Here is a 22,406-nt window from a genome sequence, read left to right on the forward strand (position 1 = left end):
CAGTCTTCTATCCAAGCTAATAAATTACCCCATATCTCATGTTATTTAACCTTGTCAAATACCTTCTGGAAGCCCAGATATATTGCATCTACACGATGTCCATTATCCACTTGCTTGTTACATCTTCGAAGAACTCTAGCAAATTAGTCAAACATGATTTACCCTTAATAAATTGTGTTTTGACTTTCCAAATGTCCTCTTATTACTTTAAAAAAATAAATTTAGGGTACCCAATTATTTTTTTTTCAATTGAGGGGGCAATTTAGCATGGCCAATCCACCTAATCTGCACATCTTTGGGTCATGGCGGTGAAACCCACGAGGAGAATGTGCAAACTCCACAGGGGCAATGATCCGGGGCCGGGATTCGAATCCGGGACCTCAGCACCGTAGGCAGCAGTGCTAACCACTGCACCGCGTGCCGCCCCCTGTTATTGCTTCTTAAAATAGGATTCTAACAATTTCCCAATGACAGATGATAAACTAACTTGTGTATAGTTTCCTACTCTCTGCCTCCCTCCCTCCCTCGTTTTTTGAATAAGGACATTATATTAGTGTTTTTCCAATCGACTGGAACCTTTCCTGCATCCAGGGAATTTGGAATATTAAAACCAATGGATCCACTATCTTCACAACCACTTTGTTCAAGACTCTCGGATGTGGGCCATCCGGCTGGGGGACCTGTCAACCTTCAACCCCAATAGTTTGTTTAGTACTTTGTCCCCTATTGATGATGATTGTTCTAAGTTCCTCCATTTCGATTACCTCTGCAATTACAAATGAGTCAGTTTAACCTCTGTGTTGGGGAAGCTTTTAGAAATGTAATTGGGGTTTTTCCGGTTGTGGCTATGCGGAGCTAAGCCGCACGTTCGGCAGCTCCCGCTTTAAAACGACTTGTGGGCTCTTTTAAGGGCCCCAAACGGCGCTGATTCGACGATTCCCGGTGGATGAAGGGGTCTGGAGCAAAACCCCCCGGGATTTATGGTTCGGACTCGAAGTGGGGCGAGGAGAAAAACGGCAGCAGCTCCCCTGGAAAAGCGGGGGATGGTGGACAAAATGGCGGCCGGTGGAGCCCCTGAGGAGTGGAGGAAGTGGGCTGAGGAGCAGCAGGCGGCCCTTCTGCGCTATTTCACGGAGCTGAAAGGGGAGTTGTTGCAATCCCTGAAGGTGACGACGAGTAAGCTGCTGGAGACCCAGACAACCCAGGGTGCAGCGATACTCGAGTTCCAGCAGCAGGCCTCTGAGCGCGAGGAGGAGGTTTCGGCCGTCGTGGGGAAGGTGGAGATACACGAGGCACTTCATAAAAAGTGGCAAGATCGGTTCGAGGAGATGGAGCTTTGGTCACGGAGGAAGAACCTGCGGATCCTGGGCCTCGAGGAGGGGCTGGAGGGGTCGGACCTGCCGGCCTATGTGGGCGTGATGTTGAACTCGCTGGTGGGGGCAGGATCCTTCCATCTGCCCCTGGAGCTGGAGGGGGCCCATAGAGTGCTGGCCAGGCGGCCTAAGGCGAATGAACCCCCGCGGGCGGTGCTGGTGCGGTTCCATCGGTTCAGTGACCGGGAGTGTGTTCTCCGATGGGCCAAGAAGGTGAGGAGTAGTAAGTGGGAGAATTCGGTAGTGCGTATCTACCAGGACTGGAGTGCGGAGGTGGCCAAGCAGAGAGCCGGGTTTAACCGGACGAAGGCGGTGCTCCATGGAAAGCAGGTGAAGTTCGGCATGTTGCCGCCTGCGCGCCTGTGGGTCACCTACAAGGACCGGCATCACTACTTTGAGTCCCCGGAGGAAGCGTGGGCCTTTGTGCAGGCTGAAAAGCTGGACTCGAACTAGAGATTGGGGGCTGTGGGAGTTTTTCTATTCTATTCATGTATCATTGTTTATGCTGTAGTGGGTTATTCTGTTTGTTTTTGTTTTCTGTCTCGCTTTCGGACGATGTGGGTTATGGTTCTGTGTTCTAAGGGGGGTACTGGGGTTTGTGGTTGACCTGTGTCTTTGTTTGTACGGAGTTGGTGGTTGGGTTGGGACTGCGGTTTGGGAGCTGCATTGGTGGGGTGGGGCAGTGTGAAAGCGTGGGCTTTTCTCTGGTTTCCCGTGCTGCGAGACGAGGGGGTGGGGCTGGTGATGAGGGGCGGGGTTACTAGACCGGGTTTCCCGCGCCGAAGCGGTGCCCAGGAGCTGATGCAGGGGAGAGGGGGGACCTCATATCGGGACGGGTCGGAGTTAGAGCGGGAGCTGCCGGGGTCAGCAGAAGTCAGCTGGCTCACGGGAGTACAGTGGAGGGAGAGTCGCGGCTAGGAGGGGTCCTAGCCTGGGGGGGGGGGATTGGCCAGGGAGGAGTTCGGGGGGGGTCGGGTGAGGTTCTATCGCCGTGGGAAATGGGCCAAAGGGGTGATGGCCAGGGGCGAGCAGTCGATGGGTTATGGCTAGTCGAGGGGGGCGGGGTGCCCCCTGATCCGGCTGATTACGTGGAACATGAGGGGGTTGAATGGGCCGGTTAAGCGGGCCCGGGTGTTTTCGCATCTGAAGGGGCTGAAGGCGGACGTGGCCATGCTCCAGGCGACCCACCTGAAGGTGGCGGACCAGGTCCGTCTGAGGAAGGGGTGGGTGGGGCAGGTTTTCCATTCCGGGCTCGACTCGAAGAACCAGGGGGTGGCGATTCTGGTGGGGAAGAGGGTGGCGTTTGAGGCGTCTGAGGTTGTGGCTGATAGTGGCGGCAGATATGTGATGGTAAGCGGTAAGCTGCAGGGGGAGAGGGTGGTGTTGGTTAATGTGTACGTCCCAAATTGGGATGATGCTGGTTTCATGAGGCGTATGTTGGGCAGCATTCCTGGCCTGGAGGTGGGGGGCTTGATCATGGGGGGGACTTCAATACGGTGCTGGATCCCCTACTGGATCGTTCTAGTTCAAGGACAGGCAGGAGGCCAGCGGTGGCCAAGGTATTGAGGGGGTTTATGGACCAGATGGGAGGAGTGGACCCCTGGAGGTTCGGGAGACTGAGGGCTCGGGAGTACTCCTTTTTCTCCCATGTGCACAGGGTTTATTCCCGCATTGATTTCTTTGTTTTGAGCAGGGGACTGGTCCCGAGGGTGGAGGAGGCCGAATATTCGGCTATCACGATTTCGGACCATGCTCCGCATTGGGTGGATCTGGAGATGGGGGAGGCGCGGGTCCAGTGCCCGCTTTGGCGTATGGACGTGGGGTTGTTGGCTGATGAGGAGGTGTGTAGGAGGGTTCGAGGATGTATCGAGAGGTACCTCGAGGTCAATGATACTGGGGAGGTCCAGGTGGGGATGGTGTGGGAGGCTCTGAAGGCAGTGATTAGGGGGGAGCTGATCTCCATCCGAGCCCATAGGGAGAGGGGGGAGAAGAGGGAGAGGGAGAGACTGGTGGAGGAGCTGTTGAGTGTGGATAGGAGGTACGCGGAGGCCCCGGAGGAGGGATTGCTGGGGGAACGGCGTAGCTTGCAGGCCAAGTTTGATTTATTGACCACCAGAAAGGCGGAGACACAGTGGAGGAAGGCGCAGGGAGCGGTCTATGAGTATGGAGAGAAGGCGAGCAGGATGCTGGTGCACCAGCTGCGTAAGCGGGACGTGGCTAGAGAGATTGGTGGAGTGAAGGATAGAGATGGGAATGTGGTGCGGCACGGGGCAGAGGTCAATGAGGTCTTTAGGGACTTCTGTAGGGAACTGTACCGGTCGGAGCCGCCGGCGGTAGGAGGGGGAATGGAGAATTTTTTGGACAGGCTGCGATTTCCAAGGATGCAGGAGGAGCAGGTGGAGGGACTGGGGGCGCCGATCGAGTTGGAGGAGCTGGTCAGTGGGATTAGCCACATGCAGTCGGGGTAGGCGCCGGGACCGGATGGGTTCCCGGTTGAATTTTATAAGAAATATGCGGACCTGCTGGGCCCCCTGTTGGTCAGGACCTTTAACGAGGCATGGCAGGGGGGTGTTCTGCCCACGACGATGTCTCGGGCACTAATCTCCCTGATCCTGAAGCGTGATAAGGACCCCTTTCAGTGCGGTTCATACAGGCCGATTTCACTGCTGAATGTAGATGCCAAGTTGCTGGCGAAGATCTTGGCCACTAGAATAGAGGACTGTGTGCCGGGGGTGATACATGAAGATCAGACGGGTTTTGTGAAAGGGAGGCAGCTGAACACTAACGTGCGAAGGCTGCTAAATGTGATAATGATGCCGGCAGCAGAAGGAGAGGCGGAGATTGTGGTGGCATTGGATGCGGAGAAGGCCTTTGACAGGGTTGAGTGGGGGTACTTGTGGGAGGTGTTGGAGAGGTTCGGGTTTGGGGTGGGGTTTATCAAATGGGTGAGGTTGCTGTACGAGGCCCCGATGGCGAGTGTAGCGACAAATGGGAGGAGGTCCGAGTACTTCAGGCTCCACCGTGGGACGAGGCAGGGGTGCCCCCTGTCCCCCTTGCTTTTTGCGCTGGCAATAGAGCCTCTTGCCATGGCTCTCAGGGAGTCGAGGGGGTGGAGGGGTTTGGGGCGAGGTGGGGAGGAGCACCGAGTGTCGCTGTATGCGGACGACTTGCTGTTGTATGTAGCAGATCCGGTGGGGGGAATGCCGGAGGTGATGGAGATTCTTGCTGAGTTCGGGAGTTTCTCGGGATATAAATTGAACCTGGGCAAGAGTGAGCTGTTTGTCGTACACCCGGGAGATCAGGAGGAGGGGATTGGTAGGCTCTCGCTAAAGAGGGCAGTGAGGAGTTTTAGGTACCTGGGGGTTCAGGTGGCTAGGAGCTGGGGGACTCTGCACAAGCTCAATCTTACTAGGTTGGTGGAGCAGATTGAGGAGGAATTTAAAAGGTGGGACATGCTGCCTTTGTCGTTGGCGGGTAGAGTACAGTCCGTTAAAATGATGGTGCTCCCGAGGTTTTTGTTTTTGTTTCAGTGCCTCCCCATTTTCGTTCCAAGGGCCTTTTTTAGGAGGGTGAACAGCAGCATTCTGGGATTTGTTTGGGCGCATGGGACTCCGAGGGTAAGGAGGGTCTTTTTGGAGCGGGGCAGGGATAGAGGGAGGCTGGCGCTGCCCAACCTCTCTGGGTACTATTGGGCGGCTAATGTCTCGATGGTACGCAAGTGGGTAATGGAGGGGGAGGGGGCAGCATGGAAAAGGATGGACATGGCGTCCTGTGGAGGCACGAGCCTGAAGGCACTGGTAACGGCTTCGTTGCCGCTCCCTCCAACGAGGTACACCACGAGCCCGATGGTGGCGACCACCCTCAAAATATGGGGGCAGTGGAGGCGACACAGGGGGGAAGTGGGGGGCTCGGTGGAGGCCCTGCTGCGGGGGAAGCACCGGTTTGTCCCAGGGAACATGGATGGCAGGTTCCTGGGGTGGCACAGGGCGGGCATCAGGAAGTTGGGAGACCTGTTTATTGACGGGAGGTTCGCGAGCCTTGGTGAACTGGAGGAGAAGTTCGAGCTCCCCCCGGGGAATATGTTCAGGTACCTTCAGGTCAAGGCGTTTACTAGGCGACAGGTGGAGGGGTTCCCTTTGCTGCCCCCGCGGGGGGTAAGGGATAGGGTGCTTTCGGGGGTGTGGGTCGGGGATGGGAAGGTGTCTGACATCTACCAGGTAATGCAGGAGGTGGAGGAGGCGTCGATAGAGGAGCTGAAGGCTAAGTGGGAGGTGGAGCTGGGGGAGCAGATTGAGGAGGGGACATGGGTGGACGCCCTGGAGAGGGTGAACTCCTCTTCATGTGCGAGGCTTAGTCTCATCCAGTTCAAGGTGCTGCACCGGGCCCACATGTCCGGATCTAGGATGAGTAGGTTCTTTGGGGACGAAGACAGGTGCGTCAGGTGTTCGGGGAGGGTTTAGGGGGATAGTGTTTAAGTTAATTTGCTTATTGTTAATTTATTCTGTTGTTTATTGGGGATTGGGGAGTTTGTTATATGCGTTGTTACGGGTGCCGGGGGGGTGTTTATTATTATTATTGTTATTATTGTTTTGTTGATTATATATTTTTCAAAAAATTCCAATAAAAATTATTTTAAAAAAGAAAGAAATGTAATTGGGACAAAAATTCCAGTTGCTTGGGTCATAACGACTGAATTAAAGAAAGCCGACACAAATTTGGTGAATGCAAATTGAGTTTAACCAGTATGATTGAGTTCTTTGCTCAGATTACAGAGAGGGTTGAAGTGGGAAGTATTGTGTCCGCAGGATTGATGCTGGGGGCATGGAAACTGACAAACTGAAGGAGCTTTATTAATGAGGTGTGGTCAGTACAGGCGGCTTCTTTACTCTGCATCTTTACCTGTGCTGGCGATCAGTGTCATCACTTACACCGATGTCATGCATATATCATTATATATGCAGCTTCATTGTTACTTCTCAGAAATCAATATAAATAGCTAACATTTCCTCCCCCTTTAAATCGAATGTCCCCAACAAATTTAAATAAGTGTAACATGAACAATAATCAGAATGTCAGATGGTTTGGGGGTTATTGTTCTCTTGTTGCAGGTGAACCTCGGGCATCTGCTTTTTGGTGCTAGTTGCAACCGTTGGTATTTCTGATTTCGTAAGGATGTCATCAGTGTTTGTTTTGACCAGTGTCGACGTTGTAACAAGAGATTAATTCTGTGCTTGGTCTGAAATTTGAGGTGTTGTTTTTCTCAAAAAGTTCTGTCGGTGTCTGGGTTTCAGGAGGGTTTGGGTCAGAAATCTTCGGCAGATCGGTTCTCCCCGCTCACAGTTGGTACACATGTCTCCTCCAGATGATATCATCTGGGGTCCAGGCATTATACGAGACGGGCCCTGCCTGTGTGATGATCGTGGCAGCAACCTATTTCTCTCCTGTAGAGTATTTTCTCGCCAGAACATCTTGTCTTTGGCAGAAGGCACAATATTTTGTTTTGTTTTCTCACCTTTCGATATGACCTTGTTTCTTTTGAATTATTTATTTTGTCTTTCGAGGTCTTAATAAGCTGAATGCTGAATGTAACTGTCGCTTTATTATCAGTAATGCTGGAGATATTTTCATTGCGAATAAACAGTATTCCTGTACATGAGTTGGAATTGATTTTGATGTTTGATCAACGAACCTTGTCCCTGGTTGCCCTTAATGTTTGGGTCATTGTTTGCTCAAAACGTTCTGCTAGTCTATTCATAGCAGGATAGTACAGTGGAGACTTAATATGTTGTACACTATTCTTTTTCAAGAAACTTTCAAATTCTTGAGAGGTGAAGTATGGTCCGTTATCACTCATCAATTGCTCAGGAAATCTGAATCCTCTAAAGACTTCTCCTCATGTCTTGATTGTCTTTTCTGATGAAGTTGACTTCATTATGCAACTTCTGGCCACTTTGAACATCAACTGTGACCAGGGATGTGTCCTTCAAAAGGTCCTGTATTGTCGATGTGCATTTGTTGCCAAGCCTCTTCCAGCCATTCCCAAGAATGCAGCGGTGCGAACAGTGGCAGGTATCACACCTTCGCGCTTGAAGAACAAGCTCCAGCCTTCTCTATTTCTGCATCCAATTCAGGCCACTAAAAATAGCTCCTCGCCATCTCTTTCATTCTCACAATTCCACAATGGCCTTTGTGTAATTTGTCCAACATTCGTCTTCTGAATGGTGGCGGAATAATAACTGATTCCAAAAAAGATATGCTGGCTGTACAGATAACTCCAATCTTCTAGTGGAGTACGGCTCCAGGTCAGGATTTGGTTCTTAGGTTTTGCCTTGGATAACCATCTTCACTTTGGAGAGTATTGGATCGCTCCAAGCACAATTTTTGTACTTGTCCTGAAGTGACAGGTGTACTGTCTACCTGTTCAAAGCATATATTTTTTAAATTTAGAGTTCCCAATTCTTTTTTTTTCCCAGCTAAGGGGAAATTTAGACTGGCCAATCCACCTACCCTGCACATCTTTGGGTTGTAGGGGTGAGATCCATGCAGACACTGGGAGAATGTGTAAACGCTACACGGACAGTGACCTGGGGCCGGGATTGAACCCAGATCCGCAGCACTGTGAGGCAGCATTGCTAATACCGTTTCAAAGTATGAAGATCCTTCCGCTCGAACCACTTGCTGATGAACTATTTGGTAGTGGTAAATGAAAAAGGCCATCTGCATTACAATGAAGACTTGAGTGTCAATACTTGATGGTATAGGTGTGTGCAGACAAAAACGGTACCCATCAGTGCATTATGCTTGCTGCCAATGACTGTGTTCCTGTATGTGGTCCAAAAATTGTCGTTAATGGACGATGGCCCATCAATAGTGTGAACATTCTTCCAATCCAAGAATTGTGGAATCTCTTTATTCCAAAGTTAATTCTTAAGGCTTCTCTTTCGATTTGTGTGTAGTTAATTTCAACGTTGCTCAATGATCTGGATGCAAAAGTAATGAGTTTCTCTTCACCCGAAGGTATGAAGTGGGATACTGCCGCTCCAACACCATAGAAAGATGCATCACATGCTAACTGTAAATGTAGATTTGGATCAAAATTGGTCAGGACTTCATATTTGAGCAACGCCTCCTTGTCTTGCACGAGCGTCTTGTTGCACTGATCTGACCACTTCCATTTATTATTTTGGCACAGCAGGCTACACGACGATTTTAAAGTGGTCTCCAAATTTGGAACAAATCTTACTTGTGGTTCAACAATCTGAAGAAGGATTGCAACTGGTTAACATTCTGAGGTGTGGATGCCTATGTAATAGTCTTGACCTTTGAAGGAGATTTGAGAAGGCCCTTGGCCTCTATCACAGGCATTTTCAAAGTGGGGGTCGTGGCCTGCGGGTGGGTCACGGGCAGGTGTCGGGAGGTAGCGGAGCCAGCCATCACGGCATTCACGATTGTGGCAATTCACACGCAACAGCCGCAATAATGCCGGCTGCGAATGGCTTTGAAAATGGCGGCCGTGACTAGCTGAAGAAATGCGGGCGCACTGCGCATGCGTGTCCGCTCATCAGTGCGCATGTTGGGACCTGAACCCGGGGTCAAAGTGCGATCATGGCGGCTGACTGCGTGGGGTCATCAACAATGATGAACAAGGCCATGACCTCGATCTGTTTTGCATCCCTGAATATTACTGTAATGATCTGGAGAGAGTATATATTCCTTATGGTTTAATCATGGACAGAACTGAACGTGTGGCAAGGGATATAATGAAAGCCTTGGGAAATCATCACATCATCGCCCTCTGTGTACTGAAGGGTGGCTATAAGTTTTTTGCTGATCCTTTAGACTACATTAAAGCATTGAATCGAAACAGTGACTAGTCAATCCCAATGACTGTGGACTTCATTCGTTTGAACAGTTACTGCAATCATCAGCCAACAGGGGAGATACTCAGGTTTTACGAACTGAGGTGCAAAATCAACGCTTTCTTACTGTGAACCTGATTGGAGTGAGATCATGCGAACCAAGCAGGATCACCTCTCTCATTATAGGTAAGAGATGATGGGTCATGAAGGTCGGCTGGTTGGTTAAAAATTGATCCCCGGGAAAAAAAAGTTTGAAATACATTGCTCTATCACATATTCCAAATACTCAACTGAAGACTGGCAAAATCCTTACATGTCCTTGCGGACTCTCAATCTGTAGTCTTCCAATCTGAAGACTGGCATCCATATTCCGAAGATGTTGTTTTCATCTTTACCAGTAACCAGAATGTCATCCAGGACTCCACTTAGTCCACTCAGGATTTGGTCCATTGCTCTTTGGAGCTGATGTGATACCAAACGGTAATCTCCAGTACCAAAATAAAACTTTGTGTCACGATTGTCAGAGGTTCTTGACACTTCTGGTCTACATTCATATGTAGGTATGCCTGGCTTAGGTCGATCTTGCCAAAATGTTGGCCTCCATGGATACCGATGGGTATATGTGCACAACTCATTGAAGGTGATAGGGCAGTTTGAGGAAAGGTTAAATAAAAATACAGGATCTTGGAATTTAAAATTCAAGGGTATAAAGTACAAAAGCAAGGATGTTATCCTTTATGAAACACTGGTTTGGATATAACGAGTATATTGTGTCCAATTCTGGACACTGGACTTTAGGGAGAAGTGAATGCCTTAGAGAAGTTGTGGAAAAGATTTATTAAAATGGTTCCAGGGATGAAGGATTCCAGTTACTGGATAGATTGGTGAAACTGGCGCTTTTCTGCTTGAAGAAGAGAAGGCTGAGAGGGGATTTGATTAGAAGTATTCAAAAATCAAGAGGTGCCTGGACCAAGTAGTTGAGGAGAAGCTTACCATTGGTGGAAGTGTTGGGAAAGAGAGGACTTTGATTGAAGGTAAAATAGAAAATGAACTTTTCTGGTTTAGCACAGGGCTAAAGAGCTGGCTTTGAAAGCAGACCAAGGCAGGCCAGCAGCACGGTTCAATTCCCGTACCAGCCTCCCCGAACAGGCGCCGGAATGTGGCAACTAGGGGTTTTTCACAGTAACTTCATTTGAAGCCTACTTGTGTCAATAAGCGATTTTCAATTAGAACAAAGAAAAGTACAGCACAGGAACAGGCCCATCGGCCCTCCAAGCCTGCGCTGACCATGCTGCCCATTGAAACTAAAATCTTCTACACTTCCGGGTAGCATTGAGGTGAGGAAATGCATTTTTACCAGTGAGTGGTTAGGATCTGGAATGCATTTCCCAAATGTTGTGGGGGCAAATTCAGTCTTCTCTTTCAAAAGGATATTGGGTAATTATTTGAAGAAAAAAGTGTGTAAGACTATGGAGAAAAGATGGTGGTGTGGGACTATCTGAGTTGCTCTTGCTGGCATGGGCACGGCAGACTAAGTGGGCTCTTTATGTGTGCTATAATGATTTCTTTTATCTTTTGTAACTTTTTCAATGCATATTTTTCTCCGTGTGTCTAGTTTGCTTCTTTATTTGCTGCGATTCTTCTGGCGTCCTATTCCTGCTCTCACGTTATTAATTATTTTCTGTGTTTCGGACCTTTGTTTCTTGGAATCTTGATTACAGTAATTACTGTACCATTACACCATGTTACAATAAGGGTTTGTTCTCCAAATTCCCCAGTGCATTCCTGATTTCCTAGGGGAGGGGGGAGGTGTTGTTCAGTAAAGGTGAGACTTTTTCAATATACATGTGGGGAAAATTGGAAGGTATTCCAATATGTTTTTCCAAACCTATAGTGGCTAATTTTACAGGACCATACTCAAAAGCATGTAACTGGTATACAATCATTATCTTCATTGCCTTCAACACCGATGTATAGGAGAAGATTTTTTTTTAAATACAAAAAAAAATTTAATTTTTTTTTTTCCCTTTTGCTTTCTTCTGCTTAAAGTTTCCTTTGAATGCAATTCCTATGAAGTTTCCTGAACATTCAGAGAGCATTAGGAAAAACGTTTGAGCTTCATTATGCCACATTTATGGTCAGCAAGACCTCCATTCAATTTCAGTACAACCGTCCATTTTGTACTGAAATCCAAACAATCGTTCTGGCCCCCAGTCCCTGGGCAGTGGGGGCAGAAATTGAGGTGGGCAGAGATGTAATTTTCTGTCATTGGACAGTTTGCTGGCATCATCCTAACCCCAAGCCATTTTCTTAGAGGCTGGATTGGAGGCAGAACTGCTACCTGCCTGCAAGTGGTGGATAGCCAGATGAGTTAATTAAAAGGCAGTGGCAGACTGTAGTTCCTTCCATGTTGGAGGGCCACCTATTGGCTCTCCTGCTTAGAGAGCATGCCCGTCATTCTTAATTGGACAGCGAGTATGCCCTTTGGCCAATAATTGGATAGTGGCTGTTTGGTTTCTGTTTGTGACCCAGTACAGTTCAGAAGCTGTGGACCTGTATTTGATCCGAACGTCGGGGTCCTGGCCCAATACATGGAATCCTGCCGCTTATCTCAAAAGTAGTCAAAGTGCGAGGTTTTTGTTACTGCAGCTACGAAAATAGTCGCACCACAGCCTGGTTCAACGATTTCAGAATTTCTGTGATAAAGACTTGACTCTTGTGTAGTATTGGTTTATTGGGCCAGTCGTGCAGAAAACTTTACATTAAATTGGCCATTTACTTCAAAACAAAATAAGATACTAGACTTAGGTCTGCATTAGTAACAGGATAAACATTTAATTTCACATTGTGATACTGTATGTGCATTGTGTAGTTGGTGGTGATTGAGTACAGTTTGTGTTATAGTCAATTTGAAAACAAATCTTTTAGTCAGATTTTTTTTTTTGTAAACTAAGCATCAACTTTTCACATCCTGAAAACTATTTGTATTTTCCATTGTGCTTAAAGAATTAACATGGTTTCATTGGTTACTTTTTTCTTTTTATAGTGATGTACAGGCATTGAATGATTTTCTTCATGGACCTGCCAGTCAAGAAGTAGGTATTTTTTATGTTTACCGCTGTGAATCTTAATGCTTTTAGAATAACAATACAACAACAGAAATTTGACTGATTTCTTTGTCAAGTAGCCTTACATTAAGTGTCTCTAACATAAAATTTCATAGCAAAAGTAACCTTGGACGAAGCAGAATCGACAGCTTGTTATATGAATGTTTGTATTTTTCTGATCAAAAGGAGAATTTAGCAGTAACAAGGATTAAAAACAAAATTATGTGACAATATGTTACCATGGTTCAAAATGAGACGGTGTCTATTAGGCTGGTGTATAGCCAGTGCAAATTGAACAGCAAGTCAAAGCTGTTCTGTATTTTTTTTTTAAATGACAGGTTTTGAAAAGCGGAGTTCAGTAAAGTCCCTAGCAAAATTTCCTGGAGTTTTATTTCCCAAGTTACTTACAACTGTATTTCACGTTTCCAACAGTCTAAATTTTGGTCCTCTATTTTGGAGCATAAATACATATGCAGTTAATTGGCCCTGTTTGAGTTAAGAGGTAGATGGAGAGAACATGTCCTAAGCAATTTGTAGGGGTGGAGGGTCCATCATCTGGAGTGGCAAGTTCCTTACAGTGAAGCCTACACTATTCTCTACGTTTCTTCTGAATTTGTCTTCTGCCAAATGGGCGTGTAATGTTTCTCTTTTATTGATCTGCTATGGGTGAGCCTGGTCTCAAGTTGGGAAGCTATGTCTGTGTTCAGCCTATGAAGTTCCATGTTGTTCACAACTGTCTTGCCTGCGTTATCGACAAGCTGCAAGCTCAGTCATGGTCCTGATGTTCCAGTTTGCCAATTGCAGAGTAGTCATCTTTATTTTTGTTTGTTTTGTTAGTTTTTCTGGTGCAGTGGATCCTGCCCACGTATTGATCAGAGATTCTAGCTCCAAGCTCCCTTTGAAGCAGTTGGACCATGGGAGGTTAGCATTTTGCTAGTCAGGGTCTCGCTGACTTGAAGTGGGCGATGGCCAACTAGTGGGTTACAATGGTACCTCCTGTTGTCTGAAACCACCCCAGGCACCTGGTCTCCATGCTAATCAAGTTGAATGTATCACTTTTAAGTGCTATCTCTTATGTTGTATTAATGCATTGCAGTGAAACTGGAGTGCCCTCAGCAGGATGCAAGCCTGGGCTGCCCAAATGTCAGGGTCCCCCTCTTGGTTTCCGCAGTTGAACCCAAAAGATGCAATGCATTGCTTTTGGCACTGGCTTACTGGCAGGAATTGGAAAGATGACACATTTGGACATCACTCTGCCTTTGAACTCCAGTCCAGATTTTTTGTCAAGGTTTACTCCCTCAGCCTTCAACTTGCCAAGGTATCCGTAAGGCAGTGGAGCTATTTGCCCATACTTTGAAATTTGGTTCATGAGTGTCAGGACATGTCCACATGCTGATGGGCTTGCACAATGCATATCTGAGGGCCATACCTCCTCTGAGTTCCTCTGAAGCTTTAGCCTGGGGTCACAAGAGGTTCAGTTTCCATGTGGTGCCATGAGGAGGCACAGCTGAGGACTTGCCAGTGGAGAGGCTATGTACTAACAGGGAGAGACTTGTGCGTTTGGCTCTTTTTGTTTTGCATTGCTGTTAGTCAGCAATGTACAGTAGTGTAGGTTGAAAATGACAAACACAAACTAGTGTGCCAAAGTGGAAAACATGCTAACTCTCTTTACCAATACACTGGATGCATCATATTGACCTGGAGGACACAGGCAGTTACCACAACGCTGACTGTGATGCAGATCACTCCTTGGTGTGCCCAAGGGTTGGGTTGAAGTTTGTTCAAAGCAGAAATGCTGTCCTCGAATTGACGTCAACTATACTGTCCACCCAGGGTGCACACTGGGCTAAATCGCTGGCTTTGAAAGCAGATCAAGGCAGGCCAGCAGCACGGTTCGATTCCTGTAACAGCCTCCCCGAACAGGCGCTGGCATGTGGCGACTAGGGGCTTTTCACAGTAAATTCATTGAAGCCTACTCGTGACAATAAGCGATTTTCATTTCATTTCATATCTTTTGACACAGGGAATGTTAGAGGCATGTATGAGGGATCAAAAAGGCAACAGGCCATCAAAGAAAATGGCTTAGTTGTAAACAAAGACAGGGTCATCAGCGACTGCAATAAACGGAGAGATGGGTGAAACCTTGAGTTGGTAATCTAGGGAGAGCACTGTCATAGAGGAAGTTAGATACCATAGAAGACCTGCCTGTCGTGGCAAAGCTGGATAACAAGCTCACAGTGGGTAAGCTCAGCAAAGCCATTGACTCACTTGTCCTGGGGAAAACTCTAGATGCTGACTCTATACCTATTGAACTTATTAAGAATGAGAAACTGGCACACCTGCAGCATCTGCACAAATTCTCTGTCTCTGCTGGAGGGAGGGGGCATTTCCTCAGGTTCGTGTGAAGCATAGATCATGACCCTGTACAAGAATCAAGCGCAGCAATTGCAACAACTATCGAGGCATTTCCCTGCTGAGCATTATGGGAAATGTATTTGCTCATGTTACCTTGTTAGATAGATCCTGGTTGAATCCTAAATCCCAGTGTGGTTTCGGAACTGTAAGATCTACAACTGACATGCTCTTCAGCTGCAAGAGAACAAAGGAGACCACTATATATTGCCTTCTTCGATCTCACCAAAGCATTTGACCATGTGAGCAGAGGCTGCTGGGGAAATTTGCTTCCTGCTGAAATTGATCTCTTTCCATGAACATGATGGGTAAGGCCAGTTATGACGGGGCAGCATCAGAACCTTTTGAGATCTGCAGTGGGGTCAGACAGGGTTGTATTATGGCACCGGCAAGCTTTGACAGTTTCTTTGCTGCTGTCATATGTCTTCAGGTCGTCTACTTAAATACCAGAACTGATGAAAAGCTGTTCAGTCTTGCTGCCCTGAGATCCAAAAAAAGTGCGGCAAGTCTTCATCAGAGAGTTCCTCTATACTGCCGATTGCATTAGCATTCCATACCGAGGAACACCTTTCAGCAGCAAATGGACAGACCCACACATGTAAAGAGTTTGGTTTGACCATTGGCATCAGGAAGAAAAATATCATGGTCTAGTCAGCTCGGGCAGCAGGGTAGCATGGTGGTTAGCATAAATGCTTCACAGCTCCAGGGTCCCAGGTTCGATTCCCGGCTGGGTCACTGTCTGTGTGGAGTCTGCACGTCCTCCCCCTGTGTGCGTGGGTTTCCTCCGGGTGCTCCGGTTTCCTCCCACAGTCCAAAGATGTGCGGGTTAGGTGGATTGGCCATGCTAAATTGTCCATAGTGTCCTATTAAAAGTAAGGTTAAGGGGGGGGGGGGTTGTAGGGTGGATACGTGGGGTTAAGTAGGGTGATCATGGCTCGGCACAACATTGAGGGCCGAAGGGCCTGTTCTGTGCTGTACTGTTCTATGTTCTATGTTCTATGGTATGATGTCCCTACTGCCGTATATCAGCATTGTTAATGGCATGCTGAAGGTTGTTAACTTTACATATCTAGGCTTCACAGTCACCAGAAATCAGTCACTTCTTGCTGAAATCAATACACACATTGCAAAAGCTGCAGCTGAGTAAGAGAGTGTGAGACAACAGCAATCTGACTGAGAACACCAAACTGTGCAACTACAAAGCCTGCATTCTCAGTACACCCGTCTGCAGTAGTGAATTGTAGACACCATGTGCTAGGCAGGAGAAAAAGCTGTAATTTCCACCTTCACTTTCCTAGTGTTTTCTTGGCACCTCTTGGCAGGACCAGGTCAGAAAATCCACGGTTCTGGAGTATTCTAATTCTGTCAGCAAATACTAAATCAGTGATGTCTGCGATGTCTTTCTCAGCCACATTCATCGGATGGGTAACAATTATGCACCCAAAAACCTTCTGTACGGTGAACTAGTCACTGGATCCTAACCTCCTGAACTTCTGCTCCTCTACTACAAGGATATGTGCACATGAAATATGAAGATAATGGTCACTGATGCTGACAGCTGGGAGACGGTTGCTGATAACCGTGACCCCAGAGCTGCACTCATCCTGGCAAATGTACCATCACAATCCTGGTTTGTGCCTTTTAAATGGTGACCAAGCTTTGGGGAGTCAGGAGGTGAGTTACTTGCATCAGAATTCTCAGCCTCTGAAACTAAATTATTTATAGGCTTGTCCAGTTCAGTGTCTGATCAGCGGTAATACTAAGAGATTCAGCAACAGCCATTGAATGTTGGAGGTGGTTATTGCCTGGTACTTGTGCGCTGTGAATATTTGCCACTTATCAGTCCAAGTCTCGCTGAATATGGGCATGGTCTGCTTCAGTATCTGAGGAGTGGTGAATGGTGCTGAACATTATGCAATTATCTGCAAACATCCCCACGTGACCTTATAATAGATGGAAGGTTATTTATGAAGCAGCTGGAGATGGTTGGGCCTTGGAACTATCCTGAGGAATTCCTGTAGTGATATTCTGCACTGAGATGATTGACTCCTCAACAACCATACCAGCTTTCTTTGTGCAAGGTAAATTCTCCAAGTAGTGGAGAATTTAATCCTTATTCCCATTGACTCCAGTTTTGCTCGGGTTTCTCGGCCAAATGCGGCTTTAATGTCAAGGATAGTCACTCTCCGCTCACCTCTGGATTTCAGGAGCTGAGTGACCATGGCAGAACCCAAATTGAGCATGAGTGAGCAGGTTATTACTGAATAACAGCCTCTTGACAGCATGCCAGGCTCCAAAAACACTGAAAAAAAATCAACGTCTAGAACAAAGGAGCCCCTTTGATTGGCACCTCATCAACTACCTTCAACATTCACTCCATCCACCTCCAATACACAGTGACAGCAATGTGTACCATCTACAAGATGCACTGTAGCAACACACAATGGCTCCTTCAACAGCACCTTCCAAACTCGCAACCTCCCACCTAGATGCGTATGGGCAGCAAATTCATGAGAACACCCCCACCTGCAAATTCCCTGCCAAGCACCACACCATCCTAACTTGGAACTATATTGTGGTTCCTTCACTGTCACTGGGTTAAAATCCAGGAATGCCCTTTCTGACAGCACTGTGGTGAATCTATACATACACACACCTCCTGGAAGTAATTTTTTCTCTCCGCTCTATTTGACCTTGGGTGGTAATTTTAATATTTTTCAGATCAGCTGTTGAATCGTCCTTGAAAGGTGAATCACATAGATTGCAGTGGTTCAAGAAGGTGGCTCACCACCACCTTATCGAGGCAGTTATAGATGGGCAATAAATACTGGCCTAACCAGTGATGTCCACATCCCATAAGGGATGTAGGAGCAGAAGTTGGCCATTCGGCTCATCGGGTCTGCTCTCTCATTCGAGGAGATCATGACTAATCTGTTTTGATAATCCTCAACTCCTCTTTCCTGCCTTATCCCCATAATCTTTGATACACTTACTGATTTAAAAATCTATCTCAGCCATGACAGCCCTCTGCAGTAAATAATTACATAGATTCACTGCCCATAAAAAATGTTTATTAAAAAGCTGACTGTTTGGAAGGGCATTCTTCCAATGAAGCAAGCAGAAATGAAAAACTCAACTGTCTGACAAGATGGCCCAGACAAAACAGAGCCAGAAAATTGTGCGCCTTCTTAGCCTACTGTGAAGCTCCTGAGCCACAGTGGACATTGCTTATCACCATGGCGCAAACCATCATCTCACAAGATGGAAGGCTGCCACCGCAGTAGCTACCGATCTGCACAATCTGACATCTTCTTAACCTCCATTCCTGAAAATTTCCTTAACCTCCACTCCTATATCCCTCTGCGATCTCAGTGCCTCTTTTGGATCCTTGATTTTCTTAGCTTCATTGTTGGAAGCTGTGCACGTGCCAAGCTCTAAGCTCTGAAGTTCCCTACTTAAACCTCTCTGGTTCCCTACCTCTCTTTTCTGGTTGAGACAATTTGAAACTACCTGTTTGATCGGTTTCATTCTCAGTTCCTTAGAAAATGAAATAGTCCATGCTCATATGCAGAACAACTTGCACAGTATCTAGGCTTGGACTGATGAGTGGCTAAGTAACATTTGTGCCACACACCAGCCAGTGATCATGGCCTACAAGAGAGTATTTAATCACCTTCTCACAATAATCAATGGCATCATCATTGTTGAATCCACCATCAACAACATTTTGGTGTTGGTACTTGACAAGGTGCCCACATTCTGTGAATGAATAAAAGAAAACTTTTGGTCACCTGTCCTTGCGGCTTAGCATCAAATTTTGTTTGTTGTTTGCTCCTGTGAAACACCTTGGTGCATCGTAATACATTACAGATGCTTTATAAATGCCATTTGTTGTTGTTTAGTACAATTCGATCTTGGATCTTTGGTTTTCACAGATAGATGAGGATGATATGCTCGGTTCAGCCTGCACTATTGACAACTCTAATTCACTTTTTGCTGATGCCATTGTAAGTACTGAAATTCAAAAAAATATGTATCTTATTTAAATAGGTTATATTCGCAGTAAGATTACTTTATTTGTGACATGTTACATCTTTTTTAAAAGGACCGGTCTGATCTATGTCACTTTTTATTATTTGTCATCTTGTTTTGGAGAGCACCTTTCTTTGACCAACCCTTTGATTATCCATCCTGTTGTTTCCTCCTTTGTCTTAGATATATATATATCTATACATACACACACCTCCTGGAAGTAATCTTTTCTCTCAGCTCTATTTGACCTTGGGTGGTAATTTGAATATTTTTCAGATCAGCTGTTGAATCGTCCTTGAAAGATGAATAAACACGTGGTGCCATGGGATGGTCTTAATATTTGACAGCAAAATAGGCCTACATGTGTGGAGACCAAACCTCCTCCCACTTGGGATTGCATCTAGCATTCTTCATGAGAAGAAGTATATTTGAGAATTAACGTTTGGGAATCATAAGTTAATTAAGTAATCAATAGGTGCAGATATTGTTCCTACAGTGTTTTAAGAGCTTGATGCAGTCTCCCTCACAATTGGATCTTTTTCTCAGAATAGGAAGTCTCCACCGTGAAAATTGAAGGATAAATTGTTGTTCAACTTCACTGCCATACCAAGGCTGAGGTAATAATTGATAAATGCTTATTGAAAAAAAGTGCGGGTCTGAGGAAATATCAGTGGGTGGTGAATATTTGGAATTCTCTGCCCTAGAGAGCTGTGGAGGCTCAGTCATTGAGTATGTTCAAGGCTGAGATTGATAGATTTCTACATATTAAAAACATCACGGCATATAGGGATAGTGAGGGAAAATGGCATTGAAGTTGAAGCTCAGCGATGATCTCATTGAAAATGAAAAACGAAATGAAAATCGCTTATTGTCACAAGTAGGCTTCAATTAAGTTACTGTGAAAAGTCCCTAGTCGCCACATTCCGGCGCTGGGCTTGAAGGGCTGTGTTATGATGATGGAGAAAAAAAAGTTACACACAGAAATATTGGACTTCAAAAAGGACTTAAGTTTTATATTTTAAAATGAACACAACCCTGATGATAGCTGGAATGTATAGTCAGCCTCTAACAGTAACTGTTCCAAGGTGATTCTCTGAGTGACAAGGAACTGCTCAGACCAAGTACTTCTAAAAGCATCCAGAGACTGATTACCATCACTGGTTAAAAACAAAGGACACAAAGGGTGGCATGCAGCACAGTGGTTAGCACTGCTGCCTCACAGCACCAGGGACCCTGGTTCAACTCCGCCCGTGGGTGACTTGTCTGTGTGGAGTTTGCACCTTCTCCCCATCTCTGCGTCGGTTTCCTCTGGGTGCTCCGGTTTCCTCCCACAGTCCAAAGATGCGCAGGTTAGGTGGATTGGCCATGCTAAAATTGCCCCTCCATGTACAAAGATGTGCAGGATAAGACAGGGTTACGACGATGGGGCGGGGAGTGGACTTAGGTGGGGTGCTCTTTCATCGAATGGCTGCCTTCAGCACTGTATGGATTCTATGATAATGCAACGGTTGATTAGTGCCATGGGTTCTTTTATATAAAATCTCAACTTTATGTTGACAGAGCAAATAGAATTTGTGTTGTTTCAGGATAGGCAAAAATTATTTGACCGAGGAAGGAAAGCAGTAAGATTGTTGACTAGTCAGCTGAAATTATTAAGGATAGGTTGGGTATTCTGTTACAAGTAATTATCAGCTTGTCCATGAAAACTTTATCACCATCTGCAAAGTTGAAGTTTTGAGTTCTGGAGTGGCCACTTTTCTGGATGGGAACAATGGCAAAAATATTGAAGAAGCTTGACACCATCTAGGACATGGGCACATCCATGGTCTGCATCCATTGGCACATTTGGATTGCACTATGTGCAATTTAGAACGGTGCTTCCCAAAGTTTTCCCACTGTGACCCCATTTTGAAGCTTGAAAATCGCTGTGACCCCAGAATGAGAGGAGGATGGGAGAAGTAGAACTATGAGTGGTGGGGGATGGATTTGTCAGAGTTAAGGGGAGAGATTTGTGAGAGTGAAATGTAATGTAGCGTGTTGGGAACTGTTTAAACTGAAAGTTTTAAAAAAAAACCTACCTTTTCATAGGATTTTTTACAATAAGTTACAACTCATCCTTTGATACGATGTTCAGGTATATCAATCCAGAGTTACTGCTGATGATTATTTAAGTTTACAGGTAGAAACTGAATATAAATCTTGAATTTAAAATATTTTATCAAGGATTTCTGTTTAAGTGCATAAAGTATTGTGTCAGAACTATTTGGTAGAGCTGAAAAATGCAAATAAGAACATCAAACTTGATCAATTTCACACTTTTGCTGTAAAAAGCACATCCTAAATAGATGACAATATCAATAAAGAGCTGCTGCTCCAAATTATATGCGGAGATGTGTTTACTTTACTGTGATATGTCAGGAACAACTTTTATTTATTTATCTACTTCATGTTGAAAAAATATTTAATTCACAGTTTTGGGGACGATTTCTTACAATTATTTTATTTTCAGTGTTTTTCAGTGGATGTTCCTCATTTCCAAATCCCAATGTCCTCAACTGTGAATAATAAAAGAGATGTGTAATAAAATATGATTGCTACACCTTGTGCACCAGTTCCTGTCTGCAATACCTCTAGTGCCACACTAAAATTTCTGTGTCGCATTTGAAAGAATGTGTGAAGAATAAAACATTGTTTGGCATAGGATTCAGATTGTTTGTAATCTCTGCTAATAAAAAGAAGAAAGGCAGGATGGTAACTTGAAGATTGAAGAGCTATTAAATTCTGCCAATATCCATGGTTTCCTTAACAGAAATTAGACTTCTGCAACTCAAACATTGTGTTTAGCAAGCAGCACATCATCTCTAACCAACTCTGAGTACCATGGAACAACTGCTAGTAGTAGAAGCATTAGTATGGTGATGGTATTTCATTGCACGTTAGTCCTCGTAAACCAATAGATCATCTATTTACTGTGAACAATGCCATGAAGGATACAATAGTTATATATTAGTAATGTTGCATTTATCATGCATCTATGAAGTTGTCAGGAAGCCAGAGAGGCTCTCTATGCTCAAATAAACTTTTTTTGGGTTTTATGGATCCTCCCTGATCTGTGCGATGGAAACCCAAAGGAAAAAGCTTCAAGGAAATTTCCCAGATGGTGTTGCAGAAATAATATGGACCCTAATTTTTTTGAATTGAGAGTGGACAGAAAATAAGAATTCTACCTGGGGAGCAGGAATTTGGGGTGGAACGGATCCACGTTTCTGCACTTTTTCTAGCCTATCACAGATTCCAGTCACAGGATTACTACTTTGGGAGTGTGCCTGGGGAAGTTGTTGGGTTATACCAGGCATTCTTCCTATTATGCACTTATTTGACCCAACTGAAGACAACTGCCATGATTTTTTTTTGAGACCGTAGTAAAGATTCATTAACTGCCTGAGTTAAAGAATTAGGTTGATTACCTGTAAGAATATTGTATTTTATTTTCTTAAGAACATAACAAAAATCACCTCACTTGTTTCTTTGTCCCTTCTCAGACCTTTGATGCCTTGAGGAGTGGGTAAGAACCATTTTGACTTCCACTGGTAAAACAGGGCAAGTGCATCTAAGGTGTACCT

The 22,406-nt window shown here is 45.6% G+C and overlaps 1 protein-coding gene across 8 annotated transcripts in view; it reads left to right on the forward strand.

Moving 5' to 3' along the window:
* The window catches only part of bicral (BRD4 interacting chromatin remodeling complex associated protein like), a 127,757-nt gene that overhangs the window by 38,531 nt on the left and 66,820 nt on the right, over nt 1–22,406 (forward strand). For 2 of the 8 annotated variants that reach the window (XM_038812613.1, XM_038812649.1), the window contains exons 3-4: nt 12,279–12,327; nt 18,687–18,758. In XM_038812613.1, the coding sequence (XP_038668541.1) occupies nt 12,279–12,327; nt 18,687–18,758 (121 nt within the window). Of the gene's footprint in view, nt 1–9,285; nt 9,419–12,272; nt 12,328–18,686; nt 18,759–19,059; nt 19,206–19,329; nt 19,401–22,406 lie in introns of those variants that run through there. The other 6 variants (XM_038812656.1, XM_038812624.1, XM_038812666.1 and 3 more) reach the window with 6 other exon arrangements.

The sequence above is a fragment of the Scyliorhinus canicula genome, chromosome 1 (assembly GCF_902713615.1).
Source record: "Scyliorhinus canicula chromosome 1, sScyCan1.1, whole genome shotgun sequence".
NCBI lineage: Eukaryota > Metazoa > Chordata > Chondrichthyes > Carcharhiniformes > Scyliorhinidae > Scyliorhinus > Scyliorhinus canicula.